Source organism: Schistocerca nitens, chromosome 5 (genome assembly GCF_023898315.1).
Source record: "Schistocerca nitens isolate TAMUIC-IGC-003100 chromosome 5, iqSchNite1.1, whole genome shotgun sequence".
NCBI lineage: Eukaryota > Metazoa > Arthropoda > Insecta > Orthoptera > Acrididae > Schistocerca > Schistocerca nitens.
In genome coordinates, this window is record NC_064618.1 from 728,644,668 (window position 1) to 728,666,264 (window position 21,597).

Below are 21,597 nucleotides of genomic sequence, written 5' to 3' on the forward strand. Positions count from 1 at the left end.
TGTAGTGATGAAATCAGAAAGTTAAATGATCATGTAAGTAGTCTGCAACTAACCATTAATACTCTGATGAGCGAACTAAAAAAACTTACGTCCGGAAAGTGTGAACATACATCAAACCTGACTCACAGTAACCACGAAATTCCAGGCAAAGTGAAAAACAAAGTGCCTCATTCTCAACGAAGCTTATTGTATGAGCCTAATATTGTGTTTACAAGCAGGTTCAGTGTGCAATCAACTGTGCAAGATAAGAAAAATTGTGCATGTGATAAAACTAACTTCCGAGCTGAATATGAAACTACAAATACGCGGAGTGATACATCCAAAAGAATACCTAACAACGCAACTACTGTTATGAAAGGAAATGAAACTGAAAGACCTGAACACTTGAGTGACCTAAATATCAAGTATTTGTCCAGCGCTGATACTAAATTGTTTGGCCATAACGACGGTGGGCCTTCTAAACATGCAGAGAAACCTAAACGAAGAAAAGTAGTTGTGATGGCAGACAGTCATGGTCATGGATTTGCTCTCCTTCTGAACGGTCAGTCCAGTGTATAAACAATCACTTACATAAAGCCTGGTGCCTCTATGTTGCAAGTTTGCAATCGTGTACGATCCACAGACGTTGCTGACTTATCCTCTGAAGACTTTATTGTGCTAAGTGGTGGGTGAAATGACATATATAAAAACGAAACACACAAAGCAAAACAAGAACTAAAAAGGTGTTTAGGACAGTTGACACACACAAATGTTTTAGTGCTGAACATCCTACATCGGCATGACTTACCGTCTTGGTCATGCGTAAATAAAGAAATAATCAATGCCAACCAACAAATTTCATTACTTTGCAAACATTCCAGAAATGTAGAACTCGTAAATGTTAACAATATTGGGTGCAGATTCCACACATTACATGGATTGCACGTTAACAACATGGGGAAAAAACTGCTCATCGGAAAAATTGAAGAAATTATCATCAAGAAGCATCAAACACCCAAAAGTAAAATCATCCTGGATTGGCCCCCCAAATATTCGAAAGAAACAACGCCAGCAAGACCTCACTCACCAACATCAACAACAAAAGAAGGAACAAGGTACCTCCAATATTCAGGTACAGCAACAAGAATGAATGCAGTAACAGTTCTACCAATTGCAGACCATCTCTAACACCAGCAGCAATATTATCAACAGTAGGATTAGCAGCTGAACAACTACCAGGGGCGCCAGACACAGAAGAAAATTCTGCTGCAGATGATAATAGAAGATTAGGTGCAGTCGGGAAAAGAAAAGCAGTACTTCCAGCACACCTGAATGATTTTTTATTGACAAGGTAAAGGTAAGTGATCAATTAAATATGCCAAAGTCTAACAATATGCCAAAGCCTAACAAATCCTTTAATTTCATCCTGATTCATCAAAATGTCCAATCATTGCTAAACAAATTAAGTGAAGTTGAAATTTTATGTAGTGATGAGCTAAAAAATGCTTCTGTAATGTGCATAACTGAACACTGGCTGTCTAAAGATGCAATGTCAGTCACAAAACTTGCAGACTTCAATCTTTCATCCTCATTTTCTAGAATTACTTCCAGTCATGGAGGGTCATGTATATTTGTTAAAAGTGGCATTGATTATTGTAACATAAAACCCATTGAACTGTTAGCTGAAGAGAAAGTTTTTGAAGTATCTGCAGTTGAACTCTCTGCATTAAAATTAATAATCATCTGTGTATATAGGAGCCCTGATGGGAACTTAAATGATTTCTGTCTTCAACTAGAAGCAGCTTTAAATACTATAAAAAACTTCAACAAAACAGTGATCATATGTGGAGATTTTAATATTGATTTCCAAGAAATCTGAAAAGACCAGCAAAGCTTGATTACCCTAATGGAAACATATAACATAAAAGCCACCATAGACTCTCCTACAAGAGTTACACTAACAACTAGCTCAACAATTGATCAGATATTAATAAACACAAATGTAAATCACAATTTCTGTGCCGGAAATCTTGATACTGACTTCAGTGATCACTATGCACAGTTTATTGCTTTGCACACCCCAAGTGAAACAACTGAGAAAGAGGAACTTGTAAAAGAATCAAGGAAATTCACTAACATACAAATAAACCTTTTTGTACAGAGACTAAGTGAAGAAACTTGGTATGAAGTGTATACTTGTGAAAATACTAACAAAAAGTTTGAAAAATTCATGGAAATCATGTCATACTTTGAATCTGCATTTCCATTAAAAAACAACAAGTCAACCTAACTTCAAAAAGAACAAATGGATTACAACAGGTATTAGAATCTCTTGTGCAGAGAAAAGAAGATTACACGATATAGCAAAGAGACAGAACATGCCTCCTGAATTTCATTTGTACCTGAAGAATTACAAGAGGATCCTCAAAAATGTTTGCATGGAAAGCTAAAACAATGGCAAATGACAAATACATTGAAAATTCAAAAAACAAATCTAAAGCTATATAGGAAGTTATAAAAAATCAAACAACAAGTGAAACTAAACAATATAAAAATATGAACTTATGTTATGAAGGACAAATGATTTCTTGTGCAACAGAAATTGCAGGGACCTTCAACAAATATTTTGCAAACATAAGTGAACAGTTGGTGAGTGAACTGGAAGAACACAACAAAATATCACCTCCATCATGCAATAGTGTGAGAAATGTGTCTACATCTTTGTTCCTTTCACCCACAAATACTGAAGAAATTTTATCAGTTATAAAAACCTTGAAAACAGGGTACTCATGTGGAATTGATGGAATACCAGATGCAATTATTAAAAAATGCTGTCTTGCCTTAGCTGAACACTTGACACACTTATGCAACAGCTAACTGGCATCAGGAACCTTCCCTTCATGCTTAAAAACAGCAAAACTGAAACCACTGTTCAAAAAAGGAAATCCAGAATGTGTTTCAAATTATAGACCAATAGCCCTACTGCCTGTATTTTCAAAAATTTTAGAAAAAGTCTTTTATAAGAGATTGTCTGATTTCCTAAATAAAAATAAAATTCTCTCTCCTTCACAGCATGGCACCAGGAAAGGCTATGCAACTGAAAGTGCAATATTTGAATTTCTTAATGAAATCTATACTAAACTGGATGCAAGTGAGTTTGTGACAGGCATATGTCTTGATTTGTCTAAAGCTTTTGACGTCATTGACCATAATGCCCTACTGCAGAAGCTTGACCAATTAGGAATTAGAGGTATATCCAATGAGTGGCTCAAGACATACCTATGTGGTCGCAAACAGGAGGTTGAAGTGCAATATACGGTCAATAACAAAATCAGCTACTACTATTCAGGATATGAAAATGTAAAATATGACGTCCCTCAAGGATCAGTGTTAGGACCCATTCTGTTTCTCCTCTATGTCAATGATCTTATGTACAACAAGTATTGCCAAACTACCCTCCAATTTGCAGACGATACAAGCTTCCTTATTAGTGGTAAAACAGAAGAAAAACTTAAAGACTCCGCTATCCAACCCATTCTGTTTCTCCTCTATGTCAATGATCTTATGTACAACAAGTATTGCCAAACTACCCTCCAATTTGCAGACGATACAAGCTTCCTTATTAGTGGTAAAACAGAAGAAAAACTTAAAGACTCCGCTATCCAAACAATGAACAGTGTAGAACAGTGGTTCAGCTACAACAAGTTAATTATAAACAAAGAAAAGACAGTAGCACTGAACTTCTATAATGTAAAAGGAAGACACCACCCAAACATAGAAATAGAACTTAGGGACAGAGTTCTTGAATGTGTTGACAGCACTAAATTTCTGGGACTCTGGCTCCAGAACAACACAAAATGGGAGGTACACATTGACTATTTGCAAAGAAAACTAAGCAAAACCTGTTACATGATACGAATCTTAAAAACTTGTCGCAGCAAAGCCAGCCTGTTAAATGTATACTACTCCTATGTGCATTCTGTAATTAAATATGGCATAACCTTCTGGGGCAGTACAACAACAAATATTAAACTTTTCAGGATGCAAAAGAGAATACTAAGAATTATTGAAGGGGTAAACAATATGAAATCATGCAGACCCATATTCAAAAAACTGTCAGTTCTTCCTCTTCCTTGCATTTTTATCTACGAAACATCAGTTTTCATCAAACAATATATCAATAGACACCCAGATATCTTATTAAAAATGAAGATATACATGCACACAATACAAGGCAAAAATCTGACCTTCATATGAAACAGGTGAGAACATCATTGTGCCAAAAAGGCACCCTACATACTGGGATAAAGATTTTCAATAATCTACCTAACCATGTTAAATCAATAGGTAAACTCTGTAGTTTTAAGGCTGAAGTAAAGGTATATTTAATTGATCATTGCTTTTACAGTCTGACAGAATATATAAAAGCCAAACAACAAAAATAAAGATGCATTATTAATATTCTACTTTGTATGTTGCCTGTAATGTTTGTTGTATGTATGAATCTTTGCTAAATTACTTCAGTATCTAGTCCTTAGGATTGCAATACAAACTGTATTTTATCTTGTAAATACCTAACCATGTCCAATATCCTTGTATATATTCTATACATATAGGATTTGAAGGACTAAATAAATAAATAAATAAGAATGATGTTGCCACTTCATCATCCATAAAAGTCATGACAATGCTGTGAAGTGTCACTGTTGGCACTAATGTGAACTATGTGAGCCACTGGTGGCTCATCAACAGGACTGGAGTTGAACCCCAGTAGAGGGAACAAAACTCAATGTTTGAGTTAATTTACAGGGAAGCAGAGGGTCTGAAGACCATGTAGAGACTGAGTGCTAAGTAAAACACAACATGCAATCAGCTTGAGTGGCTGACAACTAAGCACATGAAAACAGAGCACTGCACAAGGTGAAGGATTGGTTTGTGAGTGTTGAAATCAGTGTCAGAAACCCTGTACCAGGCCTACTCCTGCTGGCAGGTAAATGTCTGGTCAGTGGCTCTGCCCAAGCCATGTTTCACCTGTGCCCTCTGCAACAACATTCTATACTATTCTGCTGATAACCATGCCAGCTCCTGTGCTTCCATCTCAATGTCCACTGGCAGGCACACTAAAATGACTTTGAAATTACTAATTTGTCTAAAAGTGGTAAAAGATATACATGTAGCTCAACAATGGTTCAATGGTTGAATATATATACCCTGCCACACCAGAAAATATGGTAAGAACAAAAGGAAAAGGAGGGAAAGAAGAAAAGACAGAAGATTAAGAGGAAGAAGAAGAAGAAGAAGAAGAAGGAGAAGAGAGAGAGCACAGTGGTAAAAATAAAGAAGCACTCTGTACAATTATTGAAATGGTAGAACTTATTACTGGAGTGAAGGAGGTAGAAACCCCCTGGTCTCAACAACGTGAATGACATGGCAGACTGTACAGTTTGGTTCTATAACAAAGCAATGGTTGTGCACTTCTAAAACAGTTGTCTTACCTGTAACTAAATAACAAAGATTTTGAGAAAAACAAAAGTAACTGCAATAAGAAACCCAAGCAATGTCCATTCTGTTCCAAAAAAAATCTGCTCTGTGTCTCTGCTGTATCACATGTATAAAACTTTTTAAGGGATGTTTCCTTTAGCTTCTGAAAAGGTTTTAGTTAGTTTGCTTGGTTACATTTTTCATTAGTATTGTAATGACAAAGATGTGAGCTCAGAAGCCTTGTGAAGTTCCTAAATTGTTTGCAGATTGTCACAAGAAAACAATAAGTTACCACGATAAGATAGTGTCCTTCAGGATCAAACCACACCGTGTATCTGTAAAATACAACAAACTATGAGGCTCTTATTCTTAGTGCCACTGTGTCCAACTAGTACAAATTTTAAGGTAATTTTCTGGGTAGAAGAAGCACTACTGAGAAGCAATTTTTTTTAATAAAATGAATAAGTGCCTGTTTAACTAGCTGTATATCTATGACTTCTGGTTACAATTATTATTATCTTCTATCATTATGTAAGGAAACAAAAGTGAGGAAAGGCAACATGGTTTGTTGTAACTGCACTTATTTGACAGGCCTTAAGGTGGTAAATTTTCGCAGATTAGGTATGTGACTTTATCACTGGTTAGTTTTGAAGCAAGCAAATCTCTCGTGTCTGCATTTCAGGAGCTTATGACAAAGAGGAATGGTAGTTCTGGTGACATATAAAAGCAAGTTATATCAAAATAACTAATGTAGAATATGTAGTCTGAACACGAACTTCAAATGTTTCAGCAGTAGATATCTGTGATCTCCAGATCTCATTACTGGGTAACCTGATGCTGTATTACAATTCAATGAACCTTTTGGTCACAATGATTTGTTACAACATATTACAGAGAAACTTCATAAATTAACTTCTGTCTCTTTTAAAATTTGATTCATGATTTGATCTCAACAATCCTTTTGCAGTCTGCTACAAACTGACAATGATTTTAATATACCAGAAAATCAGAACATTTTTGTAGCAGCTTTAAATATCACCAAAGTTGGCATTTTCACCTTTCAGTGGATGTTATATTAATTAATTAACAGGAAATCATGGATACATAAATAAATAGAAAGGTACTGATGTAACACAAATAATGGAATGAGTAAAGAAAACTGCTCATCCTCTAGTGGAGACATTGAACAGTAGACTGGCACATAAACTGTGTATTCAAGCTATTAACATAAACAAGAAGTTATATTGCATCTACAATTTTCAACTTCTTCCTTACAGGTCTATTCACAGTGCAACAATTTTACTATATGATAAGTGATTTTTTAAATTATATATCTAAAAACAAAGATGATGTGACTTACCAAATGAAAGTGCTGGCAGGTCGACAGACACACAAACAAACACAAACATACACACAAAATTCAAGCTTTCGCAACAAACTGTTGCCTCATCAGGAAAGAGGGAAGGAGAGGGAAAGACGAAAGGATGTGGCTTTTAAGGGAGAGGGTAAGGAGTCATTCCAATCCCGGGAGCGGAAAGACTTACCTTAGGGGGAAAAAAGGACGGGTATACACTCGCGCACACACATACATATCCATCCACACAGTGTAGGCAGGTCAGTTGGTAAATCACGTGGGTGCTTTCACATGTGGCTCTGCCTTTGATCGTGTACACCTTCTGGGCTACAGGACTGGAGTAGGTGGTGGTGGGAGGGTGCATGGGACAGGTTTTACACTGGGGGCGGTTACAAGGATAGGAGCCAGAGGGTAGGGAAGGTGGTTCGGGGATTTCATAGGGATGAACTAACAGGTTACGAAGGTTGGGGGGACGGCAGAAAGACACTCTTGGTGGAGTGGGGAGGATTTCATGAAGGATGGATCTCATTTCAGGGCAGGATTTGAGGAAGTTGTATCCCTGCTGGAGAGCCACATTCAGAGTCTGGTCCAGTCCCGGAAAGTATCCTGTCACAAGTGGGGCACTTTTGTGGTTCTTCTGTGGGGGATTCTGGGTTCGAGGGGATGAGGAAGTGGCTCTGGTTATTTGCTTCTGTACCAGGTTGGGAGGGTAGTTGCGAGATGCGAAAGCTGTTGTCAGGTTGTTGGTGTAATGGTTCAGGGATTCGGGACTGGAGCAGATTCGTTTGCCACGAAGACCTAGGCTGTAGGGAAGGGACCGTTTGATGTGGAATGGGTGGCAGCTGTCATAATGGAGGTACTGTTGCTTGTTGGTGGGTTTGATGTGGACGGACGTGTGAAGCTGGCCATTGAACAGGTGGAGGTCAACGTCAAGGAAAGTGGCATGGGATTTGGAGTAGGAGCAGGTGAATCTGATGGAACCAAAGGAGTTGAGGTTGGAGAGGAGATTCTGAAGTTCTTCTTCACTGTGAGTCCAGATCATGAAGATATCATCAATAAATCTGTACCAAACTTTGGGTTGGCAGGCGTGGGTAACCAAGAAGGCTTCCTCTAAGCGACCCATGAATAGGTTGGCGTACGAGGGGGCCATCCTGGTACCCATGGCTGTTCCCTTAAATTGTTGATGTGTCTGGCCTTCAAAAGTGAAGAAGTTGTGGGTCAGGATGAAGCTGGCTAAGATGATGAGGAAAGAGGTTTTAGGTAGGGTGGCAGGTGATCGGAATGAAAGGAAATGCTCCATCGCAGCGAGGCCCTGGACGTGCGGAATATTTGTGTATAAGGAAGTGGCATCAATGGTTACAAGGGTGGTTTCTGGGGGTAACAGATTGGGTAAGGATTCCAGGCGTTTGAGAAAGTGGTTGGTGTCTTTGATGAAGGATGGGAGACTGCATGTAATAGGTTGAAGGTGTTGATCTACGTAGGCAGAGATACGTTCTGTGGGGGCTTGGTAACCAGCTACAATGGGGCGGCCGGGATGATTGGGTTTGTGGATTTCAGGAAGAAGGTAGAAGGTAGGGGTGCGGGGTGTCGGTGGGGTCAGGAGGTTGATGGAGTCAGGTGAAAGGTTTTGCAGGGGGCCTAAGGTCCTGAGGATTCCTTGAAGCTCCGCCTGGACATCGGGAATGGGGTTACCTTGGCAAACTTTGTATGTGGTGTTGTCTGAAAGCTGACGCAGTCCCTCAGCCACGTACTCCCGACGATCAAGTACCACGGTCGTGGAACCCTTGTCCGCAGGAAGAATGACGATGGATCGGTCAGCCTACAGATCATAGATAGCCTGGGCTTCAGCAGTGGTGATGTTGGGAGTAGGATTAAGGTTTTTTTAAGAAGGATTGAGATGCAAGGCTGGAAGTCAGAAATTCCTGGAAGGTTTGGAGAGGGTGATTTTGAGGAAGAGGAGGTGGGTCCCGCTGCGACGGAGGACGGAACTGTTCCAGGCAGGGTTCAATTTGGATGGTGTCTTGGGGAGTTGGATCATTAGGAGTAGGATTAGGATCATTTTTTTTTTCGTGGCAAAGTGTTATTTCCAGCAGAGAGTACGAGTGTAGGACAGTAAATCTTTGACGAGGGCTGTTTGGTTGAATCTGGGAGTGGGGCTGAAGGTGAGGCCTTTGGATAGGACAGAGGTTTCGGATTGGGAGATAGGTTTGGAGGAAAGGTTAACTACTGAATTAGGGTGTTGTGGTTCCAGGTTGTGTTGATTGGAATTTTGAGGATTTGGAGGGAGTGGAGCTGGAAGTGGGAGATTGAGTAGATAGGAGAGACTGGGTTGGTGTGCAATGAGAGGAGGTTGAGGTTTGTTGGAAAGGTTGTGAAGGGTGAGTGAGTTGCCTTACCGGAGGTGGGAAACCAGGAGATTGGATAGTTTTTTGAGGTGGAGGGTGGCATGCTGTTCTAATTTACGGTTGGCCTGTAGGAAAGAGGTTTTAGGTAGGGTGGCAGGTGATCGGCGTGAAAGGAAATGCTCCATCGCAGCGAGGCCCTGGACGTGCGGAATCCTTACCCAATCTGTTACCCCCGGAAACCACCCTTGTAACCATTGATGCCACTTCCTTATACACAAATATTAGCTTAGAGGAAGCCTTCTTGGTTACCCACGCCTGCCAACCCAAAGTTTGGTACAGATTTATTGATGACATCTTCATGATCTGGACTCACAGTGAAGAAGAACTTCATAATTTCCTCTCCAACTTCAACTCCTTTGGTTCCATCAGATTCACCTGCTCCTACTCCAAATCCCATGCCACTTTCCTTGACGATGACCTCCGCCTGTCCAATGGCCAGCTTCACACGTCCGTCCACATCAAACCCACCATTACCTCCATTATGACAGCTGCCACCCATTCCACATCAAACGGTCCCTTCCCTACAGCCTAGGTCTTCGTGGCAAACGAATCTGCTCCAGTCCCGAATCCCTGAACCATTACACCAACAACCTGACAACAGCTTTCGCATCTCGCAACTACCCTCCCAACCTGGTACAGAAGCAAATAACCAGAGCCACTTCCTCATCCCCTCGAACCCAGAATCCCCCACAGAAGAACCACAAAAGTGCCCCACTTGTGACAGGATACTTTCCGGGACTGGACCAGACTCTGAATGTGGCTCTCCAGCAGGGATACGACTTCCTCAAATCCTGTCCTGAAATGAGATCCATCCTTCATGAAATCCTCCCCACTCCACCAAGAGTGTCTTTCCGCCGTCCACCTAACCTTCGTAACCTGTTAGTTCATCCCTATGAAATCCCCAAACCACCTTCCCTACCCTCTGGCTCCTATCCTTGTAACCGCCCCCGGTGTAAAACCTGTCCCATGCACCCGCCCACCACCACCTACTCCAGTCCTGTAACCCGGAAGGTGTACACGATCAAAGGCAGAGCCACATGTCAAAACACCCACGTGATTTACCAACTGACCTGCCTACACTGTGATGCATTATATGTGGGAATGACCAGCAACAAACTGTCCATTCGCATGAATGGACACAGGCAGACAGTGTTTGTCGGTAATGAGGATCACCCTGTGGCTAAACATGCCTTGGTGCACGGCCAGCACATCTTGGCACAGTGTTACACCATCCGGGTTATCTGGATACTTCCCACCAACACCAACCTATCCGAACTCCGGAGATGGGAACTTGCTCTTCAATATATCCTCTCTTCCCGTTACCCACCAGGCCTCAATCTCCGCTAATTTCAAGTTGCCGCCACTCATACCTCACCTGTCATTCAACATCATCTTTGCCTCTTCACTTCCACCTCGACTGACATCTCTGCCCAAACTCTTTGTATTTAAATATGTCTGCTTGTGTCTGTATATGTGTGGATGGATATGTGTGTGTGTGCGAATGTATACCTGTCCTTTTTTCCCCCTAAGGTAAGTCTTTCCACTCCCGGGATTGGAATGACTCCTTACCCTCTCCCTTAAAACCCACATCCTTTCGTCTTTCCCTCTCCTTCCCTCTTTCCTGATGAGGCAACAGTTTGTTGCGAAAGCTAGAATTTTGTGTGTATGTTTGTGTTTGTTTGTGTGTCTGTCGACCTGCCAGCACTTTCATTTGGTAAGTCACATCATCTTTGTTTTTAGATATATTTTTCCCACGTGGAATGTTTCCCTCTATTATAATCATATTATTAATTTGAACCCAACAATTACGTTTGTTATTGTCGCTGTTGCATTTCGAAATCTTTCCTGTCGTCTTATTTTCTCTTTATTTTCTTCCCACGTGGAATGTTTCCCTCTATTACAATCATATCATTAATTTGAACCCAACAATTACGTTTGTTATTGTCGCTGTTGCATTTCGAAATCTTTCCTGTCGTCTTATTTTCTCTTTCTGTTTTTACCAGTAGTCTCACTTTGTATTCACCTTCCCCTTTTTACCGTAATCTACTATACAATTTTATCCCGCCTATATATATACTCAATAATACGTAACCCACTTCCAAACCATAACCAAAAAAATCTTATTTTCCGCTTTCAACACTACCGCTGCTATAAAATCCACCGTTTCTAGTTCAATAACAGCTGCTTTCACGTATTAAACAACCATTCCGGCTAGTTCTAATAACTTTCACTTTATTTCCACTTCTGTTTTTCGCACATCACTGATCATTTTTAGCCGCTCCCCACAGTTTTTAACGTCATTATCTCTTCGTCAGACAATTGTTAGCCCCATTTTCATAATCTTTCACCACAACACCACACCTTTTAATACATTTACACGTTTGTTTGGAAATTTTCCCGAATTTCTCCGTCCTTTAACGTGTTTTAGCGGCAACACAACCACTTAACCTTTATGCACATCGCTGTCTACCAACCCAAGTTCACCACAGGATCAACTTAACCAACACTTTTTCGCCTTTTTTCATACCAGATCTCCAGTTGCTTTCCAGTTCACCGTTATCTCTCCCCATATATTTTTATCTTTCATATTTATTTCAACCTCATGTTAGACTTTCCACCTTCTAATACCATGTCACCCTCACAACACCCCCACAACGACCCCATTAACTTTTATTTACATTCCCTCCGCAAACATGCCTTCGCCCTAGCCAGATTACGCTCCCATATTCTATTTTCTCAGGCTTGTCTAACATTTGGCATTACCCCAAAGGCCTCACACTTAAAGTTCCCATCTCTGGCTGCAACCCTTCTTTCCATCAGTCCTTATACCAGTTCCAAACTGAACAATCCATTGCCCTCACCCACCTAATCCTTCACCTACACATCAACTTAGCCAATGAACACACCCGTCAACTCCTATCCTTAAAAAAAGTCCTTAATCTTTCCTCTCCCACATCCACACCGGCTGTTCAGAGCATCCTCCTACAGGCCAACCGCAAATTAGAACAGCATGCCACCCTCCACCTCAAAAAAACTATCCAATCTCCTGGTTTCCCACCTCCGGAAAGGCAACTCACTCACCCTTCACAACCTTTCCAACAAACCTCAACCTCCTCTCATTGCACACCAACCCAGTCTCTCCCATCTACTCAATCTCCCACTTCCAGCTCCACTCCCTCCAAAACCTCAAAATTCCAATCAACACAACCTGGAACCACAACACCCTAATTCAGTAGTTAACCTTTCCTCCAAACCTATCTCCCAATCCGAAACCTCTGTCCTATCCAAAGGCCTCACCTTCAGCCCCACTCCCAGATTCAACCAAACAGCCCTCGTCAAAGATTTACTGTCCTACACCCGTACTCTCTGCTGGAAATATCACTTTGCCATGAAGAAAAATGATCCTAATCCTACTCCTAATGATCCAACTCCCCAAGACACCATCCAAATTGAACCCTGCCTGGAACAGTTCCGTCCTCCGTCGCAGCGGGACCCACCTCCTCTTCCTCAAAATCACCCTCTCCAAACCTTCCAGGAATTTCTGACTTCCAGCCTTGCATCTCAATCCTTCTTAAAAAACCTTAATCCTACACCCAACATCACCACTGCTGAAGCCCAGGCTATCCGTGATCTGAAGGCTGACCGATCCATCATCATTCTTCCGGGGGAGAAGGGTTCCACGACCGTGGTACTTGATTGTCGGGAGTATGTGGCTGAGGGACTGCGTCAGCTTTCAGACAACACCACATACAAAGTTTGCCAAGGTAACCCCATTCCCGATGTCCAGGCGGAGCTTCAAGGAATCCTCAGGACCTTAGGCCCCCTGCAAAACCTTTCACCTGACTCCATCAACCTCCTGACCCCACCGACACCCCGCACCCCTACCTTCTACCTTCTTCCTAAAATTCACAAACCCAATCATCCCGGCCGCCCCATTGTAGCTGGTTACCAAGCCCCCACAGAACGTATCTCTGCCTACGTAGATCAACACCTTCAACCCATTACATGCAGTCTCCCATCCTTCATCAAAGACACCAACCACTTTCTAAAACGCCTGGAATCCTTACCCAATCTGTTATCCCCAGAAACCATCCTTGTAACCATTGATGCCACTTCCTTATACACAAATATTCCGCACGTCCAGGGCCTCGCTGCGACGGAGCACTTCCTTTCATGCCGATCACCTGCCACCCTACCTAAAACCTCTTTCCTCATTACCTTAGCCAGCTTCATCCTGACCCACAACTTCTTCACTTTTGAAGGCCAGACATACCAACAATTAAAGGGAACAGCCATGGGTACCAGGATGGCCCCCTCGTACGCCAACCTATTCATGGGTCGCTTAGAGGAAGCCTTCTTGGTTACCCACGCCTGCCAACCCAAAGTTTGGTACAGATTTATTGATGACATCTTCATGATCTGGACTCACAGTGAAGAAGAACTTCAGAATTTCCTCTCCAACCTCAACTCCTTTGGTTCCATCAGATTCACCTGGTCCTATTCCAAATCCCATGCCACTTTCCTTGACGTTGACCTCCATCTGTCCAATGGCCAGCTTCACACGTCCGTCCACATCGAACCCACCAACAAGCAACAGTACCTCCATTATGACAGCTGCCACCCATTCCACATCAAACGGTCCCTTCCCTACAGCCTAGGTCTTCGTGGCAAATGAATCTGCTCCAGTCCCGAATCCCTGAACCATTACACCAACAACCTAAAAACAGCTTTCGCATCCCGCAACTACCTTCCCGACCTGGTACAGAAGCAAATAACCAGAGCCACTTCCTCATCCACTCAAACCCAGAACCTCCCACAGAAGAACCACAAAAGTGCCCCACTTGTGACAGGATACTTTCCGGGACTGGATCAGACTCTGAATGTGGCTCTCCAGCACGGATACGACTTCATCAAATCCTGCCCTGAAATGAGATCCATCCTTCATGAAATCCTCCCCACTCCACCAAGAGTGTCTTTCCGCCATCCACCTAACCTACGTAACCCGTTAGTTCATCCCTATGAAATCCCCAAACCACTTTGCCTACCCTCTGGCTCCTACCCTTGTAACCACTCCCACTGTAAAACCTGTCCTATGCACCCTCCCACCACCACCTACTCCAGTCCTGTAACCCGGAAGGTGTACACGATCAAAGGCAGAGCCACATGTGAAAGCACCCACGTGATTTACCAACTGACCTGCCTACACTGTGAAGCTTTCTATGTGGGAATGACCAGCAACAAACTGTCCATTCGCATGAATGGACACAGGCAGACAGTGTTTGTTGGTAATGAGGATCACCCTGTGGCTAAACATGCCTTGGTGCACGGCCAGCACATCTTGGCACAGTGTTACACCGTCCGGGTTATCTGGATACTTCCCACTAACACCAACCTGTCAGAACTCCGGAGATGGGAACTTGCCCTTCAGTATATCCTCTCCTCTCGTTATCCACCAGGCCTCAACCTCCGCTAATTTCAAGTTGCCGCCGCTCATACCTCACCTGTCTTTAAACATCTTTGCCTCTGTACTTCCGCCTCGACTGACATCTCTGCCCGAACTCTTTGCCTTTACAAATGTCTTCTCGTGTCTGTGTATGTGCGGATGGATATGTGTGTGTGTGTGAATGTATACCTGTCCTTTTTTCCCCCAAGGTAAGTCTTTCCGCTCCCGGGATTGGAATGACTCCTTACCCTCTCCCTTAAAACCCACATCCTTTCATCTTTCCCTCTCCTTCCCTCTTTCCTGACGAAGCAACCATTGGTTGCGAAAGCTAGAATTTTGTGTGTATGTTTGTGTTTGTTTGTGTGCCTGTCGACCTGCCAGCACTTTCATTTGGTAAGTCACATCACCTTTATATTTTATAACACCAGTAAATATTAAAAGACAAAAAGTATTTTATCAATATACCTGAAAAAAAAAAAAAAAAAAACACTCCAAATGCAGAATGTTGTAAAGTTAATTTTCATCCTGAATGATCTGTAGTTTAGTATTGCAAATTTCTCCAGTAAATCGAAGACATCTCTCCTTTTTAGACTTATCCTGCCTGTTTCAAAAATTCTCAATAAAAAATAAAAAATTAAGCATCTAAATAACTACAGATATTTCTGAGAGTCCTTGTATTGGTACTGCTAATTTCTGGCTTCAGTTTCTTGAAATCTTCAAAAAATTCTTTGTTCATTAATGTTAAGGCAATTATAAAATAGTACCAATTAACATACCTTGATTATGCAAGCCTCTAGCTATTGTTATGCCATCAGGGCAGCAGCCAAACTGGAATGTGTGACACGGGCAACCCTCATAGTTTGGTCCGGCAGCAGGAGTGTAATTATTTGGGCAGCAACCATGCTTGGTATACTTGCAGCCACAGCCCTCATTACCAGGTCCCCGTGCAGCAGTCTTGTTGTCCGGGCAGCACCGATAGCGAGTGTACTCACAACCACAGCCTGTATGTGCATGTTATGTGCAATATCAAGCTAATGCTAAGAAGCAAGGAGGGGCAGTAAAATCAGTGCGGGAGAAAAGGAAGGAAAAGATTGGGTCAGACGTTCAATTTCATGTTTAATGTGAGTCAGTTTTCCTTTGCATGCATGTGTGAACTACTGACTACACCAAGCTTAATGCTGATATGGTCAAACTAGGTATACGGGAGGGCGTTCAATAAGTAATGCAAAACATTTTATTTAGGATTCCAATGCACCATAATATTCCCCACTCTTTTGGCTACAAAACCCTATTTTTCAACATAATCTCTATTCAATGCAATGACCTAATATACCCACATAGTACCATTCTACTTGTCAGTGTCAGAATCAATATCTTGCTGCATCCAGTAATCTCCCCATCATCCATGTAATGCTTCCCATGGAGTGCATCCTTTATTGGGCTACGCAAATGGATGAAGAAAAGCGTGAGATCCTGGCTGCAGCATGGGTGAGGAAGAACAGTCCAATGAAATTTTGTGAGCTCCTCTCAAGTGCACAGACTTGTGTGAAGTCTTGCATTGTCACAGAGAAGAAGTTTGTTTGCATTTCTGTGGTGATGAACATGCTGAAGTCATTACTTCAATTTCCTGAGGGTAGCACAATACACTTCATAGTTGATTGTTGTACCATGTGGGAGACATCAAACAGAATAACCCATTCAGACTCCCAGAAGACCGTCGTCAAGACTTTACTGGCTAAGGGTGCAAATTTGAACTTTTTCTTCCAAGGAGAGGTGGTGTGGCACCACTCCATAGATTGCCATTTTGTTTCTGGTTCAAAGTGATGAACCCATGTTTCATGGCTTCTGATGATGTTTGACAAAAATTTGTGAGGATCGGCCTCATAATGTGCAAGCAATTCCACACAGATGGTCCTTCGATGGTCTTCTTTTAGGTGGTGAAAAACCCAGTGGGCACACATCTTTGATACCTCAACTGGTTACAGACACTACTTGGAAGGCTACGTTTAGCACTGTCACTTATTGGAACTTCATGAAACTGTGGGAGCTGAGTGGGAATATTCTATGATGTCCCACAAAAAATACTAATTTTTTTTCAGCAAAACTAGCTGAGAAAAAAGAAGTGTTCCACTACTTACTGAACTCCCCTAGTATGATGAAAAACAAAAAGTACAAAAACAAAGAGTCTCCTCATCTGTATATGAAAGATCTAAATCTTCAGCCTCTGAAGACTTCTCTCAGTGTTTGTTTCTGAATGATCTCAGGTCTAAATGTTTCCATTGCTTTCTCTTGTATTTCAAATATTCTTAAGATGATTCACTGGTTTACCATTGCTTACAGAATGCCAGGTAAGTAACACACATTCTGATCCCCCACAAAAAATTGCAAAAGTAATATAAGAACTATGCCACATATTCAAACAACATTTCACTAAACTAAGTGCTCAGAAAGCAACATGCAAGTATTTTACAGATCTTAAGTGAAACCTCAAGTAAAAACACTAACAGATTCACGCAATTTAAGTGTGTTAGAATAAGTTGAAAGGCTGCAAATGCATGAGAAAACAATACAAACAAGATAATAATGTTGCATACTAATATCCTAATACAGTAGAGGAAGCTGGTGTGTTTTAGATAATCCCAACAAAAGAAAAGCAAGCTATGGTGAATGACTTGGCTTCTTCTGTCTCTAAACATTTTAACACTCTGTAGACTTTAAAAATTAATGATATTTTTGAAAATGATCCAAACCAGCTTAAATGTAATACATCATTTATACAAGTTAACAATTATAAATGAAGGATATATGTCCATATATAACACACATCCCTTACATAATGTATTATGTTGATTAGAATGTGCAAATTCAAATGCAACTGATACATGTTCCCTGGCTGATTACTAGTGTGTTTCAGGATGTAAAGCTGAGTTGCTGTTTCCATTTCTTGCACAATATTTCTAATACTGACACAGCCTTTTTCTTCAGGTGCTGCACATTTTGCTGTTAATAATACTCGCTGCCTAGATGCCAACCAGACTGAACAGTAGTGCGACAGGACCAGTGATAGTTCAGTCTGGTTGGAGTCCAGCCACAGAGTACACATAATAACAAAACTTGGAGCACCTGAAGAAAAATGCTGGGTTAGTCACAGAAATATTTTGCAAGAAATGAAAGCAAAATCTCTGCTGCATACCTGGAAACATACCCTTAAATAATCGGTACAATTATGCTCTAACTCAAAGAATGCAAAAATACACTGACAAATCGAGAACATATACTGAAACAATTATTGTACTTTCTTCTGTGTAAGGATATGTAATATCAGTAAATTATTGAGGTAGAAAACTCAAGATATCAAGACAACCCCAGTGAAGTGCACTATAATACATTTTTGGCTTAGAGCTGGGTTACTGATTAATTTCTGATGCTGGTGGGGACGGGGAGGTCCAAGTAAAAGAAAAAGAAGTGGGTTTAATGTATGAGTACAGTACTCTTGACTATCCAGCCTACTGTGGCAAGAGGTTGAACTTGAAAACAAAATAACCAGATAGACAGGAGTTCTGTAAGTTCTCTCTTCTGATCCCATCAATACATTTCAAAACATCCTTTTTTATACTAAAACCTAATTTTATTAATATTTTCTGACTCCTTATGTAATACATGCTAGTTATAAGTGTTTATTATGTACATACAGCATCCTTCAAAATTATTACAGGAAACAAAATGATCTGCTGAAAAGCCAGGCATAACAAAAAAGATGAAACTTACAGGTTCCTATTTTTAAAAAAGTCTTTGATAGATGACTGCTTCCCTCCCTTAGCCCTCCTCCATGCTACAATATGCAATTCAGCTGGCAGTGCTTCATCCTGCTCACTAATGTACTGCAGTACTGGCTCAATCCTCCTGAACATTCCGAGTGTCAATGAGTTTCTCCTGTCATCTAAGTTTGCCTTCTCCTCTTGTGTTACTTCTCCCTACATCACCATTTTCACCATATTGTTGCCAGTTAGTCAGTCAATGTCATTTGCCATCCATTGTGTGACATCCTCTGCACTGACATACAGCCCAGTTTATTTTTGAGCAATAAAATTACATTTTTGTTTCCATCTTTGACTGCAGTTTCACACATGGATTCAAAGTTCCTCCTTCATAGGCTAAAAGAATTTTCCAAGGGCTTACAAGTGATATGTTCAGAATACATTCCCACACTTCGGCCAACCATCTTATAACACATAGCAAGTCAATCCTCTTCAGAAAGATTACACTGTCCTCTTTATTATCAATCCCTGATATCAGCAAACTGAGAAGATGGCGGCAATACATCTTCTTTAGCATTTCAAGGATGTCCAGGTCCATTGGCTGACAGAGAGCAGTCACAGTTAGGGCCAATTGTATAAGCATCACTGACTGGAGATCAAATCTGACATAAGATCAAAAAGTGGACTATGTTCAAGACTCAGCTCTATTGTATAATGAAATCCTGGATTCACTGAAGCAGTTTCCGATTTGATCTTAGGTAGCACATAACACGCTTGGCTATAACCATGGGAGCAAGTAAACAGAAAAAGGAGCCATTGTCAAACTTTTCTCAATATGAGAAAGATTTGCTGCTGGAAACTATGTTAGGCCACTATACAGAGAACGATATAATTGAGTGGGGAAAGAGAAGGGAACAAAAAAAGATGAAGTCACTGTGTCCAGTAAGGTAAAGGCATAGAGAGAAGGCCAATACCTTATGGACAGCTTTGCAAGATGTTGATATGTATGCTTTAAACAGATCACCAACCACTATTTGAAATGTCCCTTTCATGTAAAATATTAAGGTTAACAGCAACATGCACACTGCAGACGGTGGTTGGTTTCTTTTGATTGGCTGCATCATATAGTCTCTGAGCCTTAGTTCCAACAGCTTCTCCAAATGAAACCTCAGCTGAAATGATGTGTTATTTAACTCCAAGAATGGGTTCACCCCATCATGGAATGTCCAGGCAGCTCATCGGAGCTCATGACTGTTGTTCTCTGTGGACTCATCTCAGATATTTGTAAAGTAAGTAAAAGGAAACAATGTAATTCACATCGCATAGGGTTACTGCACACAGAATTCTGTCCCACAGTGGCCAGAATGCTTGGAAAATGGAGAGTATGGTATGGTTTCAATGGTATGGAATGCCATGGTAATGCTGTCACAATTATCTTTATGACCAATAATGCAGAGAAAGTAGTAATAAACAGGGGGAGGGGAGGGGGATGAAGAAGTTTAAGAAATGACATGGGTTTGAACATGCGATCTCCTGCACTGCAGTCCACAACGTAACCTCTGAGCCACTGAAATGAATGAAACAAAGTTATGTGGTTAGTGTATTTTGACATATTTGCTTATGTTCTCTTTATCGAAATGGGCATGGAATTGTCATAGCAGTTTAAGGATGTGTTTGGTAGTTAACAGTTTAATACAAATTGCATAGTTACTGCTACTCGAGCTGAAAAAGAACATCTATAAGTGATGTTGAATCATTTTTGGTGGCTGTCAAAATTCTCATACTTAACTGTTCACTACAAATATTTCAAATTTTCCTTTTTTATACTGCTGCTAAGTGTCTATATAATGCCTTTGAACTAATCACATAAATTACGAGTCATCTCCCAGGAACTGTTATGAGATTGATTATTAAGTACATGTAGTAGCTGGTAATTTCCTTAACCTAACCTTCCACATAAAAAAAGGTATTTTGAGCATCAGTGGCATATTTACTTGCCATTTTTTGTGTTAGTAACAACATTTTTATTATTTCAATTGGTATCTGCTAAAAACAAAAGCAATGAATCATAGTGCCACTACACTACAAACCAACAATTAGAGCTGAATCTGACTTTGAACTGTGAATTTTCACCAGTCAAATATGATCCCATTTCACGGTGACATGATCTAGGATTAATGTTTATACAATGCAGATTTCCAAGTTAAGTTTGATCTAAGGTCATTTTCTGTCTTAATCTAAATATTGTATCCAAATATTTCTCTGCAGTTGGTATGAATTCATTTTGGTACCAGGTTCTAAAGATTTCTGAATTCATATAGCTTTCTTTTGATGAGTGTAATGTAAGGGCAGTGATTCCTGATTTTTCAGGATTTTTTAAAAGCTCTATGTTTAATTGATTTCCCTATTAATGTAAGCCTAAGTTTGAGGTTGCCAGTCACATTACTGCAAGCCAATATGGTATCTCATTCTTATTTATCTTGTATCTGGGTGCCACAGTGTATTGTTTTGAAGCAAACATTTTCATAGGGAGCATCTTGTAATTTAAACCACTCTCATCGCAGTTGTACAAAAGTTCACCAGAAATTCCATCCCCATCAATTAACTTTGAAAGATAATCTTTAAACAATGGCACAGCCTCTTTGTCAGCAGATAATGTCTGTCCACTAATGGTAATCTGGTGAATACCCAATTGCTTTTTTCTCCAATCCAACCACCCATCCATCACTGGCAGTAAATTCTGAATCTTCTAATTTTATTTGCTGCTGCAATTGCTAGGCTTTTTGCTGAAGTCTCAGCCCAGTAATGGGCAAACTTTTTCCTCTTTAATGTTCATGCCACAAAAAGATTCTTCAGCTTCTTTATGCTTACCATTCAACACAGTCTTCCTTACTTTTATTCCACTTCCTGTAACTTGGGAAGCACACCACTTTTCAATTTCTGCTTGAATTTTCTTCCTGTCTTCAACAGTACTTTTTCCTCTCCCAAATTCCAAAGCAATAGTTCGGCTGGTACTCAGAATCGAGTTGCATTACAGCACACAGTTTCTGATCCATAGTCTTTACAAGTTTTTTTCATTTATCACCCATTTTGGACTCTTTAATTAAAAAAAGGACTGCACAAAACAACAATTTAACAACACACGTATTTTACATGGCTGATATGCAGCTGAAGAAA

The 21,597-nt window shown here is 40.8% G+C and overlaps 1 protein-coding gene across 1 annotated transcript in view; it reads right to left on the bottom strand.

The window, feature by feature from the left end:
• The window catches only part of LOC126260841 (papilin), a 267,981-nt gene that overhangs the window by 143,287 nt on the left and 103,097 nt on the right, over positions 1-21,597 (bottom strand). The window contains exon 19 of the mRNA XM_049958243.1: positions 15,439-15,663. Within this exon, the coding sequence (XP_049814200.1) occupies positions 15,439-15,663 (225 nt within the window). The remainder of the gene's footprint in view (positions 1-15,438; positions 15,664-21,597) is intronic.